The 25,518-nt window shown below is 36.3% G+C and overlaps 1 protein-coding gene across 11 annotated transcripts in view; it reads right to left on the bottom strand.

Moving 5' to 3' along the window:
• Window positions 1-25,518, bottom strand: part of CPLANE1 (ciliogenesis and planar polarity effector complex subunit 1) — a 114,841-nt gene that overhangs the window by 59,318 nt on the left and 30,005 nt on the right. For all 11 annotated transcript variants that reach the window (XR_011530396.1, XR_011530394.1, XR_011530395.1 and 8 more), the window contains exons 20-26: window positions 23,120-23,284; window positions 19,781-19,919; window positions 15,834-15,943; window positions 15,518-15,676; window positions 15,292-15,400; window positions 9,501-9,801; window positions 6,728-7,631 (exon numbers count right to left, since the gene is read on the bottom strand). Coding sequence is in view for 8 of the 11 variants with exons in the window: in XM_070586969.1 (XP_070443070.1) it covers window positions 6,728-7,631; window positions 9,501-9,801; window positions 15,292-15,400; window positions 15,518-15,676; window positions 15,834-15,943; window positions 19,781-19,919; window positions 23,120-23,284 (1,887 nt within the window). In the remaining 3 variants the exon portion in view is untranslated. The remainder of the gene's footprint in view (window positions 1-6,727; window positions 7,632-9,500; window positions 9,802-15,291; window positions 15,401-15,517; window positions 15,677-15,833; window positions 15,944-19,780; window positions 19,920-23,119; window positions 23,285-25,518) is intronic.

The following is a 25,518-nucleotide window of genomic DNA, read 5'->3' as shown; positions in this document are numbered from 1 at the left end:
TACAATAAAATATTTTAGAATGAAGGCACTTTAAAAAAGAACAAATTTAGAATTAGAAAGTTTAGAGGGGCGTTGACAAAGATGCTGATATAGGAGACTCCTGAAGTCCCCTCCTCCCACAGACACCCTGAAGAGCAATCACACACAGAGCATTTATCGCTGAAAGAAATTCAGAAAATAGCTGACTGACTCTTACCCATTAGGTGAATGAGAAAAAAACTCACATCGAAACAGGTGCGAAGGCTGAGACACTCTCACTGGAAACCCCACCCCTGGCACAGCACCCTATAAGCAGAGGGAACTCCCCACTCCCAGCTTCTCCCTGAATAGTGAAGGGTTTGGACCCTACATTTAATGCCCCAATTTTTAAGACTCCCACTCAAGGGACAGGACCCCAAAACAGCTAGCACTGAAAGCCAACAAGGCTTGTATCCAGGACACTCACAAGACCACAGCAAACAAAGCAGTTCCCCACAGGTGCTCGAGCACTGGCTGCAGCTGTCCCTGCAGGGCTCAGCACAGAGGGGCAGGTGAAAACACCTCTCAGTCCTGCCCTGGAAGGAGTCCATCTACATGCCCTGAAAGCTGCTGCCTGAGGGTCAGGATTCTAACTGAGCACACATCTAGGGGCTGCTGCGATCCTCCCCAGGGCCCAGGGAAGAAGGTGGACCCCTCTCCCACCTTCTCCCTCTCGGCCACTCCAAGTTGCCAATATCTCCCTGGAAGGAGTTTGTACACACAACTGGCACTCCAGCTTTTGAAACTGCTGACTGAGACATGACTCCCTAGATCAGCTGTCTCTGACGGCCCTTGGGGCTTGCATTCAACGAGTCCCACAGGACCATAGCAAGCAAAGAAGCCATTCTTAAGGGGGTCAGGAGCACCCCCACGGCTAAGCAACCACGTCCACCTCACAGGGGGCAGGCAAAACACCACTCTCTCACATTCTCCCTGGAAGGGGCTAAACTATGTACTTTCCTTCATGTTGCCTGAGGGTCTGGCTTCCAATCAGCCTGCATCTAGGTGTTAAATGTGATCCACCCCTTTGGGACACTGACAGGTCTTGGTATAGACCTGTCAACTACTGGGAGCCACTAAGAAGAAAGAAGGAGGCTTAGACAATCACAAAGGTTTCAGAAAAGACCAAAAGCTCAGGCCAGGCTGGCTGACGAGGTTCATCTCTTACACAAGAACACTCTGTCCAGGCTGGGAGATGTGGTTATTTTACCTAAGGTGCAGAAACAAACACGCAGAGTTGAGGAAAATAAAGAAACAGAAGAATATGTTCTAAACAAATGAACAAGATAAATCTCCAGAAACAGATCTTAATGAAATGAAGATAAGTAATTTACCTGATAGAGATTCAAAAAAATGGTCAAAAACATGTTCACTGAGGTCAGGGGAGTAACACACAAACAAAGTGAGAATTTCAACAAAGAGATGGAACATACAAAAAGTACCAAACAAAAATTACAGAGCTAAACACAAAAACTCAACTGAAAAATTCAATGGAGGGGTTCAACAACAGACTAGATCAAGTGAAAGAAGGCATCAGAAAATTCAAAGACAGGGCAGTGGAATTGATCCAATAAGAGGAGCAAATGAAAAAGAATGAAGATAGTTTAAGGAACTTATAATTTACCATCAAGAGGAACAATAAATGCATTACAGAGGTCCCAGAAGGAGAAGAGAGAGAGAGGGGGGCAGCATGCTTATTCAAAGAAATAATGGCTGAAAACTTCCCTAACCTGAAGAAAGAAACAGACTTCCAGAGACTTTCAAAAAAGATAAATTCAAGGAGACCCACATTAAGACACATCATAGGGGCTGGCCTGGTGGCAAAGTGATTGAGTTTGCGCACTCCACTTCAGCAGCCTGGGGTTCATCAGTTCGGATTCCAGGTGCGGACCTACAGACCACTTGTTAAGTCAAGCTGCGGCCGGCATCCCACATATAAAATAGAGAAAGAGGGTCACAGATGTTAGTTCAGGGCCAACCTTCCTTAGCAAAAAAGAAAAAAGAAAAGAGGAGGACAGGTGGTGGATGTTAGCTCAGAGCTAATCTTCCTAAAAAAAAAAAGGACATTATAATTAAATTGTCAAAAATTAAAGACAAGGAAAGAATCTTAATAATAATAATAATAAAAACTTGTTGCATACAAGGGAACTTCCTACAGCTATCAGCAGATTTTTAAGCAAAAACTTTGTAGACCACAAGGGAGTGGCATGATATATTCAAAGTACTGAAAGAAAAAAACTGCCAATCAAGAATACTCTATCCAGCACAGCTGTCCTTCAGAATTGAAGAAAAAATAGTTTTCCAGACAAGCAAAAGCTGAAGAGTTCATGACCACTAGACCAGCCTTATAAGAAATGTTAAAGGGAGTACTTCAAGCTGAAACAAAAAGATGCTAACTAGTAGCAGGAAAACATATGAAAGTATAAAACTCATTAGTAAAGGTAAATACATACTTAAATTCAGAATACTCTAATGTTGCAATGGTGGTAGGTAAAACACTTATAACTCCAGTATGAAGATTAAAAGACAAAAGTATGAAAAATAACTATAACTACAATAATTTGTATACAGATACACAATATAAAAAAATGTAAAGTGTGACATCAAAAACGTAAAATGGGGGGGAGGTAGCGTAAAAATGTAGAGCTTTTGTATGTGCTCAAAGTTAAGCTATTATCAGCTTGAAATAGACTATTATAAATAAAACATGTATTATGTAAACCTCATGGTAACCACAAAGCAAAAACATATAGTAGATACACAAAAGATAAAGGAATCTAAGCATATCACTATAGAAAGTTATCAAATCACAAAAGAAGAGAGCAAGAGAGGAAGAAGAGAACAAAGGAATTGTAAAATAACCAGAAAACAATTAACAAAATGGCAATATTAAGTCCATACCTATCGATAATTAATGCAAAGGTAAATGGACTAAATTCTCCAATCAAAAGACACAGAGTGGTTGAATAGAGAGAAATAAAACCAAGACCTAACTATAGGCTGCCAACAAGAGACTCACTCCAGCTTTAGCGACACATACAGACTGAAAGTGAAGGGATGGAAAAATATTCCAAGTAAATGGAAGTCAAAGGAAAATGGGTAGCTAAAGCTATATTAGACAAAACAGAGTTTAAGCAAAAGACTGTAATAAGAAACAAAGAAGGTCATTACATAATGATAAAGGAGTAAATTCATCAAGAAGATATAAGATGAGTAAATGTTTACACAGTCAACAAAGCACCTAAATATTTAAAGTAAATATTAACAGAAATGAAATAGACAGCAACACAATGACAGTAGAGAAATAGACAGCAATCTCACTACTTTTTTTTTTTTTTTTAAAGATTTTACTTTTCCTTTTTCTCCCAAAGCCCCCCAGTACACAGTTGTGCCTTTTTAGTTGTGGGTCCTTCTAGTTGTGGCATGTGGGATGCCGCCTCAGCGTGGCCTGACGAGCAGTGCCATGTCCACGCCCAGGATTCAAACTGGCAAAACCCTGGGCTGCCGAAGCGGAGCATGTGAACTTAACCACTTGGCCACGGGGCCGGCCCCAATCTCACTACTTTTATTCAACATAGTACTCGAAGTCCTAGCCAGAGCAATTAGACAAGAAAAAGAAATAAAAGGCAACCAAATCAGAAAGGAAGAAGTAAAACTGTCTATTTGCAGGCAACATATTTTATGTAGAAAACCCTAAAGACTCCACCAAAAAATGGTTAGAATAAACAAATTCAATAAAGTTGTAGGATATAAAATCAATACATAAAAATCAGTTGCGTTTCTGTACACTAACAATGAATCATGAGAAAGAGAAATTAAGAAAACAATCCCATTTACAACCGCATCAAAAAGAATAATATACCTAAGAATAAATTTAACCAAGGAGGTGAAAGACCTGACACTGAAAACTTGAAGATATTGATGAAAAGACTTGAAGAAGACACAAATAAATGCAAAGATATTCTGGGCTCATGGATTGGAAGAATTAATATTGTTAAAATGCTCATACTACCCAAAGCAATCTACAGATCCAATGCAATTCCTACAAAATTTCAATGGCATTTTTCACAGAAGTACAACAAACATCCTAAAATTTCTATGGATCCACAAAAGACTCTGAATAGCCAAAGTAATTTTTGAGAAATTTGAGAAAGAACAAAGCTAGAGGCATCACAATTTCTGATTTCAAATGACATTACAAAGCTATAGTAATCAAACTATATGGTGTTGGCATAAAAATAGAAATATAGATCAATGAAATAGAATAGAGAGCCCAGAAGTAAATCCTTGCGTACACAGTCAATTAATTTTTGACAAAAGAGCCAAGAATATTCAATGGGGAAAGGATAGTCTCTTCAATGAATGATGCTGGGAAAACCGGACAGCCACACCGAAAAGAATGAAACTAGACCACTATCTTACAACATTCACAAAAATTAACTCAAAATGGATTAAAGATTTGAGAATAATAAGACCTGAAACCACAAAACTCCTGGAAGAAAACATAGGTGGTAAGCTCCTTGACATTGGTATTGGTGGTGATTTTTTGGATTTGACACTGAAAGCAAAGACAACAAAAACAAAAATAAACAAGTGGGGCTACTTAAACTAAAAAGCCTCTGCACAGTAAAGGAAACCATCAACAAAATGAAAAGGCAGCCTATCAAACAGGAGAAAATATTTGCAAATCATACATCTGATAAGTACTAAAACTCAATAGCAAAAAACAACCCAGTTAAAAAATGGGCAGAGGATGTGAATACACATTTTTCCAAAGACGACATACACATGACCAACAGGTACATGAAAAGGTGCTCAACAACACTAACCATCAGGGAAATGCAAATCAAAACCACAATAAGATTATCACCACACACCTGTTAGAATGGCTGTTATCAAAAAGACAAGAGATGACAAATGCTGGGGAGGACAAGGAGAGAAGGGAACCCTTGTACACTATTGGTAGGAATGTAAACCAGTACAGCCACTATGGAAAACAGTACAGAGGTTCCTCAAGAAATTAAAAATAGAACTACCATATGATCCTAAAATCCAATTTTTTTTTTTTACAGATTTTATTTTTTCCTTTTTCTCCCCAAAGCCCCCTGGTACATAGTTGTATATTCTTCATTGTGGGTCCTTCTAGTTGTGGTATATGGGACGCTGCCTCAGCGTGGTTTGATGAGCAGTGCCATGTCAGCGCCCACGATTCGAACCAACGAAACACTGGGCTGCCTGCAGTGGAGCACGTGAACTTAACCACTCAGCCATGGGGCCAGCCCCCTAAAATCCAATTTTTGAGTATATATCCAAAGGAAATGAAAGCATTATCTCCAAGAGGCATCTAAACCCCCATGTTCGTTGCAGCATTAGTCACTGTTGCCAAGGTATGGAAACTTCAACAGATGAATAGATCAAGAAAATGTGGTATATATAAATACACAACGGAATATCACTCAGCCTTAAAAAAAGAAGAAAATCCTGTCATTTGCAACAGCATGGATAAACCTGGAAGGCATTATGCTAAGGCATTATGGAATAAACCAGACAGAGAAAGACAAATACTGCATGGTATCACTTATATGTGGGATGTTTAAAAAGAAAAACAGTTGAACTCAGAAACAGAGTAGAAGAGTGATTGCCAGGGGCCTAAGGGGTGGAGGAAATAGGGAAAAGTTGGTAAAAGGGTAAAAATTTTCAGTTATAAGGTGAGTAAGATCTGAGGATCTAATGTTTAACATGGTAACTACAGTTGATAACACTGTATTGTATAACCGAAATTTACTAAGACAGAAGAATTTAAATGTTCTCATCAAAACAAAAAAAGTAAACGTGTGAGGTGTTGGATATGTTAATTAACTCGATGAGGGGAAAACTTTTGCTATGTATATGCCTATCAAATCGTCACGCTGTATAAATATCTCACAATTTTACTTGTCAACTACGCCTCAATAAAGCTGAGAAACAGAACAAATTTAGATACTATTGGAATTTTCTAAATATTAAAAAAAAAGTCCATGTCCCACCTACTTTACCACACCTATTAATAAAATAAATTTATTTTCCAAGAAATTCGTCTCCATCTTTTTATTTTCTTAAGTGCAATAGCAACCACTCAATCAAAAGATATTTATGCAAAACACACGTGCTATTGAAAACAAGTTAAAACAGCAGCCTGCTACTTGCCATTGGCTAGAGAAAAGAAAAAACAGCTAATAAGCACTAACTCCTCTACCAATACCCATTTGCCTTTCTAGGTTTGCTTCTCCAACCTCATCTGGCCAGAGTATAAGAAAGATTATCTCCCAATACATATGATGAGACACCAGTAATAAACACTAGATAGCTGCCTAGTGCTTCATCTGAATCACAACCTGAAACTTAAAAGAAAAATTATATAAATGTAATACCACTTGCGATATCACTTAAAATTATCTTCTTCCTCCTTCTTTTTCTTTTTTTATAAACACATAAAACCTCAATACCTACAGCCTCTATGAAAGCACTTTTACCCTGATTTTTCTTCCTAATTATTTTTAAGAATAAAAGGAACTACTGGAAGAAAAAAAATTAGGCGATAGAGACTATAATCAACATTGTCATTAATTTTGTTACTTAGTGATTCTTTAATAGATGGGGAAATATAAATATAGTTTTAATCTAAAATGAGAATTCTCATTTGTATGTAATACACAATTCAAGTTCTTACCTTAATAATGGAATTTTCTGCCTTATATGCAGCAAAATAGGGTTGTTCCAAAAGCCACAATGATGTGAGAATGGCAGCTGCAGAGGTCTTCACCCGAATGATGGGACTGTACTCACAGGATGATTCAGCGAGACCAGGGTCACAGAGAAGTCTTCTATCAGACCATCTTATCATCCACTCCAGCAACCTTCTTATACTGCCAAACATGTTATTTAGTGCCAGAGGAAGATCTTCTTGAGGGTTAATATCATCGCATTGGATTGCTTTGAAACTACATCTTCCAGTTTTAACGGACTTGGGAGTCCAAAAAATATGGCTCGGCAATCTCTGGATTAACGGTTTCTCTGGATTGTCATCTTGGATTCTGTAAATCGACTTTTGTTTTAAACCAAATAATCCACTCTTCTCTGCACTTTTATTGACTTCATTCAAAGGGTTCTCTAAGAAAGGGTTCATCCCTTGATTAACCAGTACTGAAGTTGAAGGTGCCTGGTTTTCCGATTTTTCAGACTCATGTGACTCAGGAGCAACAACAAAGCAAGAGCCAGCTCTAAACACATTCTGGCTTTTGGTTTTGCCCTGACGTCGTTTTAATGTTGTATGGACATCAAAAAGTAAAGAATTAAGTTCATGTTCTCTAAGATGTCCAGAAAAACTGGTTAGAAATGGAATGCCAGGATCCTTGGAACCAAGTAGGTCTCTTTCAAGAACATAACTCAAGAAGAGATCAAGGAATTTAATATATTCATCATCATCACGTTCAAATTCCCAAACACCTATTACAGGAAGTACATTTTGTGATAACTTTGCATGATCTTCTTCAGGGCTTTCTTTCTGATTACATATTTTCTTTTTTTCATTGGGCTTACCAATAGATGTTAATTCCATGTGACTTGGGGCATTTCTACAGCAAACAGAATTGAAAAAGACAAAATTACAGATCGTTTAATCACTAAAACTGATTTTAGGATTGACAATAAAAATCCTCTCTACTGATTAAGTTGTGTCTTTTTTTTTAATGCCTCAATTACCTGTCTTTCAAATGAAGGGGCTGGACTAAATGATCTTTAAGTGTTCACTAGAGCTGAACATTCTGAGTCTAAAAAATACAACACATTAATATCAAAAGGGGAAATTTGGGGCCGGCCCTGTGGCTGAGTGGTTAAGTTCTTGCGCTCTGCTCCAGCGGTCCAGGGTTTCACTGGTTCGAATCCTGGGCGTGGACACAGCACTGCTCATCAGGCCATGCTGAGGCAGCGTCCCACATACCACAACTAGAGGGACTCACACCTAGAAATACACAACTCTGTACTGGGGGACTTTGGGAGAAAAAGGAAAAATAAAATCTAAAAAAAAAAGGGAAAATTTGTGTTAAAAGAAATTAAAATGTGTACAGAGGGGCCGGCCCAGTGGTGTAGTGGTTAAATTCACGTGCTTCACTTTGGTGGCCTGGAGTTCGGGGTTTGGATCCCGGGCGCAGACCTACACACTGTTCATCAAGCCATGCAGAGGTGGTGTCCCTCATACAAAATCGAAGAAGAGGGGCACGGATGTTAGCTCAGTGACATCTTCCTCAAGCAAAAAGAGGAAGACTGGCAACAGATGTTAGTTCAGGGGCAATCTTCCTCGAAAAAAAAAAATTAAATAAGAAACAAAATTAAAATAAAATGTGTTCACAGAAATTTCACTATAAAAAAATGAGTGTTTTTTCTGGGAAAAATAAAAGGTCCTCTAAAAGGTCAGAATTTAGGAGTACAAAGTCAATAAAAATCACAAGCCACCAACACACATCTTAGTTTACAGTTTCTTGGTTTCCTCTTGCATCTGCGCTTTTCGGCTCCCCCTGTATGATGTACAGCGAGCAGGACTACCCTCAGGATTCTTTACCACACAAAAGTTGGGAATTTTTTCTAAACACTTTCTGCTGCTATTAAACCTGTTGGGCAGGCACCATAACTGCCAACCATAATTACTTTTAAGTTTGTCTCCTTCCAACAAAGTCCTTAGGGCAGAACACAGATCCCTAGTTCTCTCAGTAAGAAAAATACAAGGTTCCTTTTAGGCACCTGGGCTTAAGTAACGAGCCTCTGCTTATTAAACACACAACAAGCAGCCTTCTGCGCATTCCTGTACTAACACTGAAGTCATCAGGTGGAACAAGCATCTCATTTGTAACACTATGAGATATGGTTTAAGCAGATGTTTGGATTAGAAAGGACTATTTCACTTAAGCCAGATTATAGTCGATTACATAGTTTTTCAGTCATGAGTAGGATAAACTGCCTAGCAGATACTGGAATTATAAAAAATCAGCTTAAAGTAATAGGGGTTTAAATGATAAGCAAGAATTTCTCAACAATTTATGGACAACTTTCAAAGATGAATGTGCAATTTCCTTCCCTGGAAAGCCTTAAAAATAATACAGCTCACCCAATAACCCTCAAGTATTTAAGTCTAAAGATTACTGAAAAAAAATAGAAGTCCTCCACTAAAAGTCCTCCAGTGAACTCTAGAATTTTATCTACTCATTTGATTTTACACTTTCAGGTGGCAAAATTACTTCATATTTCAATACTTAAAACTGATTTTCAAATGTACAGTCTCATCTTATACTCCTAACATCCCTGTGAGTAGCGAGGGTACCACTTACCATTCATATTGTTAATTGTACAATCCGTGAGGTTGCTGAGACTAGAAATCAGCTTATCGGTTGCATGAAAATATTTTTTTCCAAAGGAAGTGAATGCTTACTATTAACAGATCCCAACTGTACCTTTGATACAAACGTATCCTGCTTTTCTCTTCAACCAACAAGGCCTCAGAGAAGGTGTCTGCTGTATCTGCATCACTGTGGACCAGAGAATTCCCCAGTTCCGTGAGTGTGCTCCTGCTCAAACTGGTCCCCAGGGAAAACCTGTCAAAACCTGAAACCTCAGCTGGTTTTTCTTCTTCAGCTGGTTCCCATATATTCATCTCAAAAGAACCTATATTTCTCTGCACACGTTTTAGGGCTTTCATCCTCACTTTATGGATAGAGTGCATGATAACAGACATCATTTCCTCAGTTTGGGGGCCTAGAAAGAAAAGAACAAAAGGTCTTACACTTCATTAAAATGTTTCGACTCAAGACATAGGGGACCCAATTCTGGTCCCTCCTGGGAACACGAAATCTAACTTATGACTAAGGCTTATTTCCACAATCTTACAGATCATGCTTTCTTCAGTATTCATTAGAAGGCAATGGTCCATATTTTAAGGCAGAACTGCAGGGGCTAGAGAAGGTCCCTTAAAGAACAATAAAAGGGACAGAACCCAGACTCTATAAAACAGTGTGCTTGGGAAAACAAAAAATTAAGAAGTCATTTAACTATTTAAGAAATCAGAAGGACAATTATAAAAAGAAAGACTAATATTTTTTTCCATTCCCACAGAGTGGTGAATAAGAGAACATGAGTAAAATTTTAGCCAAAGAAACAAAAATACCTTTCAAATTTCAAGCAATAAGAAACAATATCATGGCAAGTTTTTCAAGGCTACCTTTGGAAAAATTTTAAACATTATTAATACATAAACAGGACGTTTCAGAGGATGTCAAAAAAGTCTTAAGAAAAATATAAATCACAATATAAGTATAATACAAGTATATTAATATATATATTAATGCAATAATGTGCAATCATAGGACACAACTAGACTTAAATACTAGATTATAGTCCTAAAAAAGAGGGTAATTTAAAGTCTTTAAAAATTTCCACAACATTGTGAATGCACTTAATATCATTAAACTGTACACTTAAAAATGACAAATTTTATTTTATGCATATTTTACCATAATAAAAAGAAAACTTCCACAAGTTCCACAAGGTGATCTCAAATGTACGGGATAAAATTAAAAGCATAAATAACCATAAAGGGAGAGGAAGAAAACTAGTTTTCAACAAACTACCTGAATTATTCAAGGCACTATGTGGTTATTTTATACACTTTATCTTATTAAATTCTTTCAATGCACATTCATAAAGCAGGTAATTTCTTTTATTTTATTGCAGTAACATTGGATTATAACACTATATAGCTTTCAGATGTACATCGTAATATATTTCGAATTCTGTGTAGATTACATCATGTTCACCACCCAAAATCTAATTATACTCCATCCCCTCACATGTGAGCCTAATCACCCCTTTTGCCCTTCCCCTCCCCACTTCCCATATTAGGTAACCACCAATTGTTTGTCATTGTTTTTATCTTCTACTTCCAAGTGAGATCATATGGTATTTTACTTTCTCCTTCTGAATTATTTCACTTAGCATAATACCCTCTGGTCATGCTGCTAAAACTTGTCACAAATGGCTGGATTTCATCATTTCTTATGGCTGAGTAGTATTCCATTGTGTATATATACCACATCTTCTTTATCCATTCGTCCCTTGATGGGCACCTAGGTTGTTTCCAAGTCTTGGCTATTGTGAATGATGCTGCAATGAACATAGGGGTACAAGTATCTTTATGCTTTTGTGTTTTCAAGTTCTTTGGATAAATACCCAGCAGTGGGAGAGCTGGATCATATGGTAGATCTATTCTTAATCTTCTGATGATAGTCCATACTGCTTTCCATAGTGGCTGCACAAGTTTGCACTCCCACTAGCAGTGCAAACTGCCTCTCCAACACTTGTTGTTTCCTGTCTTGTTAATTATAGCCATTGTGACCAAAGTGAGGTGATACCTCATTGTAGTTTTGATTTGCATTTCCCTGATAGCTAATGACGTTGAGCGTCTTTTCATATGCCTGTTGGCCATCCATATATCTTCTTTGGTCTTTTCCCCATTTTTTAATTGAGTTGTTGGTTTTTTTGTTGTTGAGATGTATGAGTTCTTTGTATATTTTGGACCCCTTATCTGATATGTGGTTTGCAAATATCTTCTCCCAATTGTTAGGTTGTCTTTTCATTTTGTTGATGATTTCCTTTGCAGTACAGAAACTTTTTAGTTTGATGTAGTCCCATTTGTTTATTTTTTTTTTGTTTCCCTTGTCTGGTCAGACATGGGACTTGAAAACATGCTGCTAAAACCAATGTCAAAGAGTGTACTGTCCATGTTTTCTTCTAGAAGTTTCATGGTTTCACGTCTTACATTCAAGTCTTTAATCCATTTTGAGTTGATTTTTGTGCACGGAATAAGGTAATGGTTTACTTTCATTCTTTTGCATGTGGCTGTCAAATTTTCCCAACACCATTTATTGAAGAGACTCTCCTTTCTCCATCGTATGCTCTTGGCTCCCTTGTCAAATATTAGCTGTCCATAGATGTGTGGCTTTAATTCTGGGTTCTTGATTCTGTTCCATTGATCTCTGTGTCTGTTTTTGTGCCAGTACCATGATGTTTTGGTTACTATGGCTTTGTAGTATATTTTGAAATCAGGGAGTGTGATACCTCCAGCTTTGTTCTTTTTTTCTCAGGAATCCTTTGGCCATTCGGGGTCTTTTGTTGTTCCATATAAATTTTAGGATTCTTTGTTCTATTTCTGTGAAAAATGTTGTTGGAACTTTGATAGGGATTGCGTTGAATCTGTAGATTGCTTTAGGGAGTATGGACATTTTAATGATGTTAATTCTTCCAATCCAAGAGCATGGAATATCTTTCCATTTCTTTGTGTCTTCTTCGATTTCTTTCAACAATGTTTTATAGTTTTTGGCGTACAGATCTTCCACCTCTTCGGTAAAGTTTATTCCTAGGTATTTTATTCTTTTTGTTGCAGTTGTAAATGGGATTGTATTCTTAATTTCTCTTTCTGCTACTTCATTGTTAGCATATAGAAACGCAACTTATTTTTATATGTTGATTTTGTATCCTGTGACTTGACTGTATTCATTTATTATTTCTAAAAGTTTTTTAGTGGATTCTTTAGGGTTTTCTATCTATAAAATCATGTCATCTGCAAAGAGTGACAGTTTCACTTCTTTTCCAATATGGATCCCTTTTATTTCTTTTTCTTGCCTGACTGCTCTGGCTAGGACTTCCAATACTATGTTAAATAAGAGTGGTGACAGTGGGCATCCTTGTCTGGTTCCCGTTAGAGGGATAGCTTTCAGTTTTTCCCCATTGAGAATGGTATTTGCTGTGGGTTTGTCATATATGGCCTTTATTATGTTGAGGTATTTTCCTTCTATACCCATTTTATTTAGAGTTTTTATCATAAATGCATGCTGTATCTTGTCAAATGCTTTCTGTGCATCTATTGAGATGATCATGTGACTTTTATTCTTCATTTTGTTAATGTGGTGTATCACGTTGATAGATTTGTGGATGTTGACCCATCACTGCATCCCTGGAATGAAACCCACTTGATCATGATGTATGATCTTTTTAATGTATTGTTGTATTCGATTTGCTAGTATTTTGTTGAGGATTTTTGCATCAATGTTCATCAGTGATATTGGCCTGTAATTTTCTTTTTTTGTGTTGTCCTGGTCTAGTTTGGTATCAGGATAATGTAGAATGAGTTAGGAAGCCTCCCCTCCTCTTCGATTTTTTGGAAGAGTTTGAGAAGGATAGGTATTAAGTCTTCTTTGAATGTTTGGTAGAATTCACCAGGGAAGCCATCTGGTCCTGGACTTTTATTTTGGGGAGGTTTTTGATTGCTGTTTCAATCTCCTTACTGGTGATTGGTCTATTCAAATTCTCTACTTCTTCTTGGTCCACTTTTGGAAGGTTGTATGTTTCTAAGAATTTATCCATTTCTTCTAGATTATCCAATTTGTTGGCATACTTTTTCATAGTATTCTCTTATTATCTTTTGTATTTCTGAGGTGTCCATTGTAATCTCTCCTCTTTCATTTCTGATTTTATTTATTTGAGACTTCTCTCTTTTTTTCTTGGTGAGTCTAGCTAAGGGCTTGTCAATTTTGTTTATCTTTTCAAAGAACCAGCTCTTGGTTTCATTAATTTTTTCTATTGTTTTTTAGTCTCTATTTTGTTTATTTCTGTTCTGATTTTTATTATTTCCTTCCTTCTGCTGATTTTGGGATTTGTTTGTTCTTCTTTTCCCAGTACCCTTGATGCGCTGTTAGATTGTTTATTTGGGATTTTTCTTCTTTGTTGAGGTAGGCCTGAATTGCTATAAACTTCCCTCTTAGAACTGCTTTTGCTGTATCCCATAGATTTTGGCATGTCGTATTTTCATTTTCATTGGTCTCCAGGAATTTTCTGATTTCTCCTTTGGTTTCTTCATTGACCGAATTGTTGTTCAGTAGCATTTTGGTTAATCTCCACATTTTTGTGGCTTTTCTGGTTTTCTTCCTATAGTTGATTTCTAGTTTCAAACCTTTGGGGTCAGAAATGATGCATGGTATTATTTTGATCTTCTTAAATTTACTGAGACTTGTTTTGTGGCCTAATATGTGATCAGTCCTGGAGAACGTTCCATAGGCATTTGAAAAGAATGTATATTCTGTGTTTTTTGGATAGAATGAACTATATATATCCACTAAGTCCATCTGGTCAAATGTGTTGTTTAAGGCCAGTGTTTCCTTATTGATCTTCTGTTTGGATGATCTATTCAGTGGTGTAAGTGGAGAGATAAAGTCCCCTAATATTAGTTGTGTTACTGTCTATTTCTCCTTTTATGTAGTTAATAATTGCTTTATATATTTAGGTGCTCCTATGTTGGGTGCATAGATATTTACAAGCGTTATATCTTCTTGTTGGATTGTTCCCTTTATCATTATGTAGTGCCCTTCTTGGCCTCTCGTTATAGTTTTTGTTTTAAAGTCTATTTTGTCTGATATAAGTATTGCTACCCCCGCTTTCTTTTCTTTGCCATTTGCATGGAATATCTTTTTACAACCTTTCACTTTCAGTTTATGAGTGTCTTTAAGTCTGAAGTTTGTCTCTTGTATGCAGCATATATATGGGTCTTGTTTTTTTATCTAACTGGCCACCCTATGCCTTTTGATCGGAGCATTTAGTCCACTGACATTTAAAGTAGCTATTGATAAATATGTACTTATTGCCATTTTGTTACTTCTTTTTTTTTTCTGGGTGTTTTAGTAGTTCGTCTCTGTTCCTTTCTTTTTCTCTTGCTCTCTTCCCTTGTGGTTTGATGGCTTTCTTTAGTAACATGTTTGATTTCTTTTGTCTTACTTATTTGCTTACTTATTATAGGTTTCTGATTTATGATTACCATAAGGAACCTATATTATATTCTATGTATATAACAGTCTATATAGAGTTGATAGACTCTTTAGCTTAACCTCCTTCTAAAAACTCTACTTTTAATATACTCATCTTCCCAACAAGGAAATGATGCTCAGAGAGACTGAGCAACTTGTGTATGGCTGCATAGTTAGTAAGTGACAGAGCTATGACATGAAGTCAGCTCTGTCTGGTTCCAAAGCAACTGAATTAGTGCTTCTGTAATGAGGAAGTGCTTCTGCCTTCTCACATTCCTATCGCCAAGGAAAGAGAGATATGCATAGAATCATAAGCACTAGAAAATAAATGCTTTCAAAACAAAAAGAGAATCTTCAGCAATTTATCTATCAGATATCTAAGAAATGACAATACCTTTCACAACACAGTGCCTGAGTCTCTGTTGAAGAGAGTGATATTTTTCTCTTAAAGGGACCCTTATATCCTCAGGATTGGGGAACGCTTTCACAAAAATTTCTGCTACCTTTAGAAAAATTAAAAAATAAGTTTATGAGCAACATCATTCCTAATTAAAATAAAGTCAAAGTCCTTTAAAGTCTCTTCTTCTGATTAAGTTTATTTTCCTCTACAATCACTTTACCTTTCTGATCGGTGGCAGTTCTCCAATGAGGCTCAACAGCAGATCCTGAATCAGTTCTTCAATGTTAGAAAACCGAGAGAAAGGCAGCATTCTATAGGCCCATTCCACCGCACCGAGACAGTGCTCAACCACACAAGAATCAAACTCCACTTCAAGGGCCTAAAAGCATATTGAAAAATTCATTTCCTTTTAACTTTAGATGGTTAGACCAAGGAGTTCAAAAGAAAGTTTTACTGCAAACAGTAAAATCTCCCACCAAGCAATGATTTCCCAAGGAACATTTGCTCATTTTTCTTACTCTTGTGCAGGTAAATACCTTTCTTCCCTCCACATTTTCTCTTGCTTTCTGATATTGCCTGCAACTATAGGATAACTTATCACGAATATGCAGCATCCAACACAAAGCACAAAGTTCTCTGAAGCAACCTAAATCAAGAATAAAAATATAAAAGGAAATTGTATGAGTATATATACTGATATTGTAGCAACTTCACCACTGTTGTAATTTTTTTCCCCCAAAAGGAATGTCTTTATTTTGTTAATTATAAAAGAAACATATGCATATTGTAAATACCTTATATAAAAGTCATAGATATCCTTCCAGAATTATGTATATTATTCTAGAATATTTCATGTATGTCAGCTTCACCAAAATATTGAAAAAAAATTTAGAGTAAATAACATACACTGTTTACTAATAGTTTACTTGCTTTAAACTTTATAGTACATTGTATATATTTTTCAAAGCCAATACATACAGCTCTACTTAACATTGTATAGTTAATTTATTTGGAAAATCACTTATTGATAGCATTTCAGCTTAAAATTTTTAATGCTAAAAACATAATTTCCAATATTAAATAATTTTTTATTAAAAGCAACACAACTACACAAAGATACATAAAATCATATTAAATATGCTGTTTCACAACTAGCTTTTTTTTCACCTAATGCATCTTGGATCTTTCCATGGTGGTAACATAAACACACTAAGTCTGTTTATTGCCAATAAAGTATTCCGTTGTATAGAGCATCACACTATACACAACAGCTCACAATCCAGCTAACAAAACATGTTTTCAATGTTCTGCTGATCTTAAATGTAATTTCCCTTATTATAACTAAAGTTATGTTGTAAGTATAAAGTTACAAGACAAATCAAGTAAAACCCATCTTCTCTACTGTTCTGAGGTTAATAGGATCTTTTCCCGTGGAAAACTTAATAGTCCTTCCTTTAAGCCTTAATTTTTTTTCTAATGAGCCTTATTTTTTACAGTAAACTGACTCTTACATTAGTGCCAGTATTCTCATTTTCCTTTGAAAGGTACTTAATGTATTTTTTCAAACAACTATTACAAAGCTAGGAAGTACAGTTGGACATTATAGAAACTGAGCAGACAGCAGGTCTTCTACAAATCCTACCCATGGAGGATCCAGGTGGGGGGTGGAGGAATGGGGGCAGTGGTGGCGGTGGGTATATGCTTCCAGTGGGGATATCAAGATCACCTACTGGCATTTTCAAACTACACTCCACCCCTACAGATTCTGGCAGGATCTACTAGGGGAGCATGATCCAATCTTTTCTTTTCAGAAAGGCACCATTACTGCTGGATGTTTCATTGTTTTATATTTCTCAGGCATGCTGGGATAGAACTAAGTCCAAGAATCAGCAAGATATAGTGCAGCAACATACTAGGTAGCTAGTCATCTTCTAAAAGCATCATTTGTCAGTCTTTTTCAAACTGTTTGGATTAAAATTTACTACTAATCACTAGGCTATATAATTAATTCAGTGGGTCTCAATCATTTCAAAAAATAAAATAGAAAATATCAAGAGTGCATTGCACATAGAAAAAGTAAGGATATCTCATTAAATTTTCATTGTAGTTTTATATAGGGGTATGTTTGTACTGTCTTAATGTAAAATCAGCATCTTGCTGTAAGCCATGGTCAAAAAAATTTGAATACCCAAAAGATGTAATCAACTGAAACCAGAATGGAAGGAGTTCTACTGGACAAATGATTTGGTTTCCTCAATAAATGAATGGCGTGAAAAAAATAGGGGGAGGAAAAGTTTTATAGATTAAGAGACTAACATATCGGGGCCGGCCCCGTGGCCGAGTGGTTAAGTTTGCGTGCTCCACTGCAGTGGCCCATGGTTTCATTGGTTGATCCTGGGCGCGGACATGGCAGTGCTCCTCAGGCCACATTGAGGTGGCGTCCCACATGCCACAACTAGAAGGACCTGCAACTAAGATATACAACTATGTACCAGAGGAGATTTGGGAGAGATAAAGCAGGGGAAAAAAAAAAAAAGAGAGACTAACATATCAATCAAAATGCAATGTGTGGAGGACCCTGTTTGGATCCAGATTTGTAAAAACTGTAAAAAGACACATCTGAGATAATGAAAGAAAATTAAACACAGAATAGATAATATGTGATATTAAAGAATTTTGATTAATTTTGTCACGCATAATAACAGAACTGTGGTCATAAAAAATTCCTTATCCATTAAGGACACATACTGAAGTAGTGAAATCATGATTTCAAACTTGCTTTCACATGATGAAATTATTGCAGGTGGGTGACAGGTACTTGAGAGCTCATTATATTGTCTCTAATTTCGTTTAAATTTTCTATAATAAAAAGCTTCAGGGGCCAGCCCCATGGCCGAGTGGTTAAGTTCTCGAGCTCCACTTTGGTGGCCCAAGGTTTCACCAGTTCACATCCTGAGCGCGGACATGGCGCCACTCATCAAGCCATGCTGAGGGGGCGTCCCACATGACACAACTAGAAAGACCCACAACTAAAAATATACAACTATGTACCAGGGGGCTTTGGGGAGAAAAAGGAAATATAAAATCTTTAAAAAAAAAAAAAAAGCTTCAAAAAAGTTTGAAAACCACTATTTTAGATAACAAACTAGGAAAGGAAACTTTGTAATCTAGCAAAATCACTTCTCAACAACCAAAAGACCAAATCAAGCAAAAGAGTAAATAGTCGACCAATTAAATAGTAGACCTCAGAGTCAAAATGAAAATACTAAAAATATGCATTCATTTAAATCACTTCAAAGAGCTACATTCTATCAATAAGCAAAAATATTTTAATGAAGATTGTTGTAAATTTAACTCATTGCTTACAGACCCAGATTTTCAAGACATAAACTAGGATTGTACATACATTTCCAGGTGATACCTGCCTGGCTCTTTCTTTTGTCAGGTGAATGACAAGTTTATGAAACCAAGCTCATGAAAGCTGAGAGAAGCAACTGAAAAGCAATTTAATGCCAGTACAGTTTGAAAAATAGTCTGAGTTGAAGAACACACATTACTTGACACTACTACGCAAGGGTCAGTGAGTTAGAAAGGAACTTTAATCAAAGTTTAGAGATAAGATCAGGGCTGAATATAAACATGACTGATAAGATTTAAGGATTAAGGAGAAAAGAATGAAACGATATCTAAGGTTTTTGTTCTTTTTAAACTTGTTACTCAGATACTGGACACAGACCATGAACATGCAATTAATTTATAAGAGAACATAGCAAACTAAATGTTCAATATAACTAGCCAAATAAAGACATTATTAATATAAAACTATCATTTTTCCCCATTAAATTAATCTGAAGGAATTACGAAATTTGGCATACTATTTCAAGAGATATAAAATAGACATATTCATTAACTCAGTAATTCCACTTCTGAGAATCTATCCTAAGGAAATACTTTAAAATAGGAAAAAGAAATGGATATGCCAGAGACAACTTAAATGTACAACTGAAGTAAATTATAATACAGTCACTAATAAAAGTCATTAAAATTAATAGATATGAAAGTTTATAAAAAGCTTAAGTAGGTATGTTAAGTTATAAAAGCAAGAAATGAAATTAATAAGTCAATATTGAAAGGTTCAAGACCTGTCCACTTACAGTACTTGGCAGCATATCCTAAGAGCAAGAAAATTACCACTGAAAGGCATTCTTGGGTGCTAAAATTCGAAATTTAAACAACGAAATGATGAGAATAATGTCATAATTGTCACAATTTGTTTTAGATAATAAATTTCTAATTTAATACCACACACGTAGTACACGGCTGTTAAAAGACACTATTTACTTGTAAACACAAAGTAAAATGACATAGAACATACTCTCCTTTGAAGAGTAACAACAGTTTAGAAACTTTCCCAAATCAAATGTAAAATATAGCATTCATATTTAAGCCTAATTTCTAAGCAAGAAGTTCATTTTGGACAAACCTATTGCTTTAATGGAAACTTCATCGAGCTTGTAGTCTCCAGTTGCTCCAGGTCGAAAGAACGCTACACCCCCTTTACAGTAATTAAGTAACGACTGAGGGAAAGGACTTAATGAAGGAAGGGACCCTTTCATTCGAATCTGAAAGTAAACAACGACAGAATATGTTATCAGTCGTATAAGTCAATTTTTAAGGAAACTATAAAGCAACATACAAGGCAATGTATGGAAACATTACAGAATGGAAAAGACAGCATGCTTCCTATCCTAGGTAAGTAAAATACCCCTGAAATCAGCTGTACTTTCAGAAACTTAGTTCACAAATCTAATTCAGGAAACTCACCAGGTCAGATCTCAAAAGAGAAAAAGAAGGTTCTAACCAAATTACCGACTCTTGTTACTCAGTTTTGCCTGTATAAAAAAGTTTAATGCGGGGCTGGCCCAGTTGCATAGTGGTTAAGTTCATGAGCTCCACTTTGGTAGCCCAGGGTTCACAGGTTCGGATCATGAGCACCGACCTACACATCGCTCATCAAGCCATGTTGTGGCGGCATCCCACATACAAAAAAATGGAGGAAGACTGGGACAGATGTGAGCTCAGGCACAATCTTCCTCACCCCAAAAAATATAAAAATGTAATGCTATTTGACCCTGACTTTACCCACAGACATAATAAAGAAAATAAAGAAATGTAAGCATCCAATTCTCATCCAAAATAAAATTATGTGCAGTACCTAAAAAACAAATACAAAAAACTCATATCTACATACATAACTTTTTAAACACTATGTAATCTCTAAAAGTGACAGATTTAGAAAGTCACCATTTGGCAACCTCTAATAAAATAATGATTCTAGCACGGATCATCAATAAGTGCTAAATTAGGTAAAAAGTTCATGTGCTGATGGAGAATGTGATAGTGTGTGGGACATGACCCTAACTCACTGATCCAGCTCACCATCACTAAAAGTGAGATAAACAGACATACATGCCATATGATACGATACAACAGGGAAGTATACAACTCCACTTAGAAAGCATTTATTTTTAAGAAAAAGTTAACCTTAATGGAATCACACTTCTCTAACAAGATGAGTGTAGACTAATTACTCACTTATGGGAAATAAAAGGAAAGTGGAACATGTTAAATGACACTAAATGAAAAAACAAATCCAGAACACATCAGACAATGCCAGAATACATTACAGGACAAATTGTTCTCTAACAAATCAAGAATAGAAAAAAAAATTGAAGGGGACTGTTATAGAATAAACATTAAGAGACATACCAAACCCAGGAAGGAAAGGATTAGCAAGAGGCTTGTAATCTACTTTCTTCTTCCACTATTCACTTTCAGAAAGAAACGCATGATCTAGGCCAATCCCCTTGTAAGCATCCTAATGACAAACTTCTTGTCAAACATATTAATGGTATTTACCAGATGTACAGAGTCTGTCTAGGTTGGTTATCATAAATAAATCTAGAAAGTATGGATTTACGGAGTATGGCTCCCTGGAAAATGACACATAAGCTATATATGCAGCCAGAAAAGATTTGGGAACAGTGTATGCAATTCCAGATTTCTCTGTTTCACCTGTGTCTTTTGGTTACCTATATCCTTGAAATTGTTAGTAAAGTTTGATTCTGAGTAAGACTGTTGATTCCTATGAGTCTGACTTGATAATACAGCACTTCCTGTTATCTCACAACCAAACATAAGCAAACTTCAGTTTGAGTACTGATTCATACTACGATATGAACAAACTTTAAAAACATCACACTAAATGAAAAAAGCCAGCCAAAAAAGGCTACATATTGTATGATTTCATTTATATAAAATGTCCACAATAGGCAAATCCATAGAGACAAAAAGCAGATTAATGATTGTAAAGGCCTGGGGAGAAAAGAAAATGGGATGTGACTGCCAATGTGTTTCTTTTTTGGGATGATGAAAATGTTCTGGAATTAAACAGTGGTGATGGTTGCATATATGTATGCGAATATATAAAAACCCACGAATTGCACACCTTAAAAAGGTGAATTTTATGATAAGTGAATTACATATCAAGAAAAAACTGGTGAAGAAGTTACCTGAAATGATTCTGCACTACATTAGTTTTCTATTGCCAACCTAAGAAATTACTACAAATTTAGCGGCTTAAAACAACACACGTTTGGTAGCGCACTGTTTCTGTGGATCAGAAGTCTAAGCACACTGTGGCTCAGCTGGTTCTCTGCTTACGGCCAACCCAGTGAGTGGGTAACAGCAAGGCTGCCTTCTTCTTTTTAGAGGTTCTAGGGGAAATCTATTTCCAGACTCATTCAGGTTGTTGGCAAAATTCTGTTCCATGTGGTTATAGAACTAAAGTCCCCCCATTTTCTTGGTGGCTATAGGCTGGGAAACATTCTCAGTTTCTAGAAGCCACCTTGATCTCTCCCAGATCATGGCCTTCTTCAAAGCCAGCAAGGGTGAGTTGAGTCCTTCACATTCTTCTAATCTCTCCTTCCATCTCATTTCTCTTGTCTTCCTTTCCCACTGCATCTCACTGACTCTTCTGCCTCTGTTTTCTGCTTTTAAGGGTTTGTGTGATTATATTGGGCCCACCAAGATAAACCAGGATAATCTCCCTATATTGACATCAGCTGATTAGTCATCTTAATTCCACCTACAAAATTCCCTCAGTACAAATTAAAGCAGCATCTGGATTAATATCTCAATAGCTAGGAGATAGGAATCTTGCAAGCATCTTTAGGATTCTGCCTAGCACTTGCTCTATGCTTTAATCTTATATAGTTAATTTATTACTTGTAAATAATTTTTACAAGGAAGAATGTCTTTAGCTGTGTTGCTGATTTTAAGAGACTCCACACAGTCTTTACATGCTAATTGAGTTAATTAAAACTAGACTGAGTAAGACTACAGTCAGGAGATGGTGAGATCAACCAACAACGCAAATATAATTTACAGCTTTAAGAAAACCATTTCCTACAATAAACAGATTTTTCTTTTCTATATTTTTTATACTTTTCTATATAATTTTTCTATATTTTTATGGTAGCTGTATGCAAATTTCACCAATCTTTCTTTCTAAAAAAGGCTAATTTTCAAAAACGATTTGATAAACAATTTCTCAAATTCTCTCTAAAGGTTCCTACTAAAAGAAGCTATAGATTGTTTTAAACATAATTTTAATCAAGGGCCAAATTAAAGATATTTAACAAAGAGATAGTCAGACAACAGGCCTACAAAGGACCTGCCACTGGATAAGGGACATCCCAGTGGATGTCCCGTCTGGCTGCATATCAGTTAAGAATGCGGGGCTACTAAGACATTTCCATACCTTCTGCATGACTTTTCTTGCCCACCTCAACTGCAAGATGTACCACTGCGCGACAGGAAAAGAACACCGAGCCGCCCGGAAAAGCAAGAGAACACGTTGAAGGATTCCAGACACCTTTTGGCGATTATCTTTTTCAGCTTTTAAAAGAAGATCATCGCCATCTTCCTGAAGAAGACAAAACAATCCATTTTAGTAGGTAGTAATATGGAAATTTAAAATATTGTAAGTGAAAATAAAAACAGTGCTTCTCAAACTAGAATGTACCTGGAGATTCATAAAGGAAATTTTGAGGCTTGGCCTTAGGAGATTTCAACTATAGCTATTTCTAGTGTCGAGGAAACATTTCTCTCCCTTCAAACAATACAAAGGGCCAAATCGACCCTAATCTCAAGTCTTCCTCTACAACAGTTAAAGCCCACCACTCCTGACTCCATTGGTGGAATGTTCCAGAGAGAGCTTCTTTCAAGGAGAATGCTTTTCCCTTCCTCTGCCTGGAAAAATCCTACTTGTATTTCAATGTCACCTCCTCTGTGAAGCCCTCTCACTCTGTGCTAGTATGGTACTTTGTTCAGACATCCACTATAGCTTTCACCAATTTGTTCTATACTGATTTATGAATCTGTTTCCCACTATACTGAGAATTACCCAAGAGCAAAGGCCTTGGCATGTGTCTTTGTATGATCATAGAGCACAGAGTCAGGTCCAACACGTAGTAGGACTCAATAAATGTTTGCTGAATAAATACTATTCAAGTCAGTAGCTAACGACTAATTTCCCAGAGAAGGAGATAATGTGAGTACTGTAAACATTTGCTTCCCCAACATCCTCCCACCAATGCCAATTCTTAATAGTACCCAATTTTCAATTGGGTATCTGCAGCTCTCCTACGTAACCCATAGGATTCAGGGAGAGGTGATCTCACATCCCCAGCTTCCAGGGAGGCCCCAATCAATTGCCAAGCAGTACCTTGCATTAGCTCTAGCCAAGAAGACTGATTCAAGGACAGTCTCACAGCATGAACCTCAGTACTCTTGCTTGGAATGCTAGGAGAGAAATACTTTTGCTGCTTTTCTTTCTCCCCTTCCCTCTCCCTCTGGACACAGGCAAGGTATCCTTAGAAGCTGCTGGCAGCCATCCTGCTCCCACAAAGGCAGCCAGCCTTAAGCTGAAGCTGAGATCTCAGAAAACAAAGTAGAGAGCAAGAACCCAAGTCTTTGGTAACATAATTGAGTCAGAAAACTCCCCTACCGCTGGGATTCTCAATTACGCCAGCCAATTCTGATCCAATTTTCTATTACATCCAACCCAGGGGTTCTAGCTGACACAGAGTGACATTTAGGAGAAATCCTACCATTGAGGACTATTTTAAAAAATAGTAAAATGAAGCAGTACTAAGGATAGTAACCAATTCAAACTAATATTAGCATAGGATATCCAAAAATACCTTAAATGCTATTTCTAATTTCTAAACCAAAATATTGAAGACTGAGATGTAAGAGGAAAAAGGAATTACTGAGAAATTCTATAAACTATTTAGTACTCCCATTTTGTAATATACTATATTTGAAATATCAAGTGAAATACTTTTAACCTATTGAAACATAATTCTAAACAAATGAAAATATAACAAAGAATTCTAAATAAAACAAAAGAAAAAACTAGATACAGAGGTTGCCAATATTGAAACAGTAAGTAGTAATGAAACAATACCAGAATCACTTCAAAATATTAATCAAATATTAAAATAATTTAAACGTAAATAATTTACATTAACACTTTAAATCTTAAAACAAGCTAACTGTAATGTTACGATTTTCAATAAGAGCAGAAGAAAAGTTCCTGAGAGGAATACAGTATTGCTATTTATAAGACAGAACTATCAACTGAATAGTGCAAGAGAAGAAAAACGATCTTTCAAATCAAAGAGAAATCAAAGTAAGTCTTTCAAAAAAGGAAAGACAACGAAGTGAATAAATGACTGAAGTAATGTATGGCTTCTAAATTCTGACATTCATCATTTTGTTACCCTACACAAATGTTTATTTTTAAAAAAAAAAAACTGAATATAGAGAAATACCTCTTCATTTTATTACTGCAATAATTTTAACATTTATTGAATGCTTACTATGTGTCCCAGGCCCAAAGGTAAAGCCTTTACAGGATACCTCACTTAATTCTCACAACAATGCTATGAGAGGCACTATCATCATCTGCGACTTACAGATAAGGAAACTAAACAGCAGTGTGGTACAACGCCCAAGGCCATACAATCAGTAAACAGGAAAGGGGGAGCTGGAAGGCTGTCTTCAGAGCTTGCATTTTTAACTTGATGATTATGATCAAATAGATTATTTTAAAAACTGGGAGTAGTCAACTTTAAATTAATTAAAAGATTAAGC

Source organism: Equus przewalskii, chromosome 20 (genome assembly GCF_037783145.1).
Source record: "Equus przewalskii isolate Varuska chromosome 20, EquPr2, whole genome shotgun sequence".
Classification (NCBI taxonomy): Eukaryota; Metazoa; Chordata; class Mammalia; order Perissodactyla; family Equidae; genus Equus; species Equus przewalskii.
The sequence above is the reverse complement of the archived record's forward strand: the minus strand, read 5'-3'. Positions and strand labels throughout refer to the sequence as shown.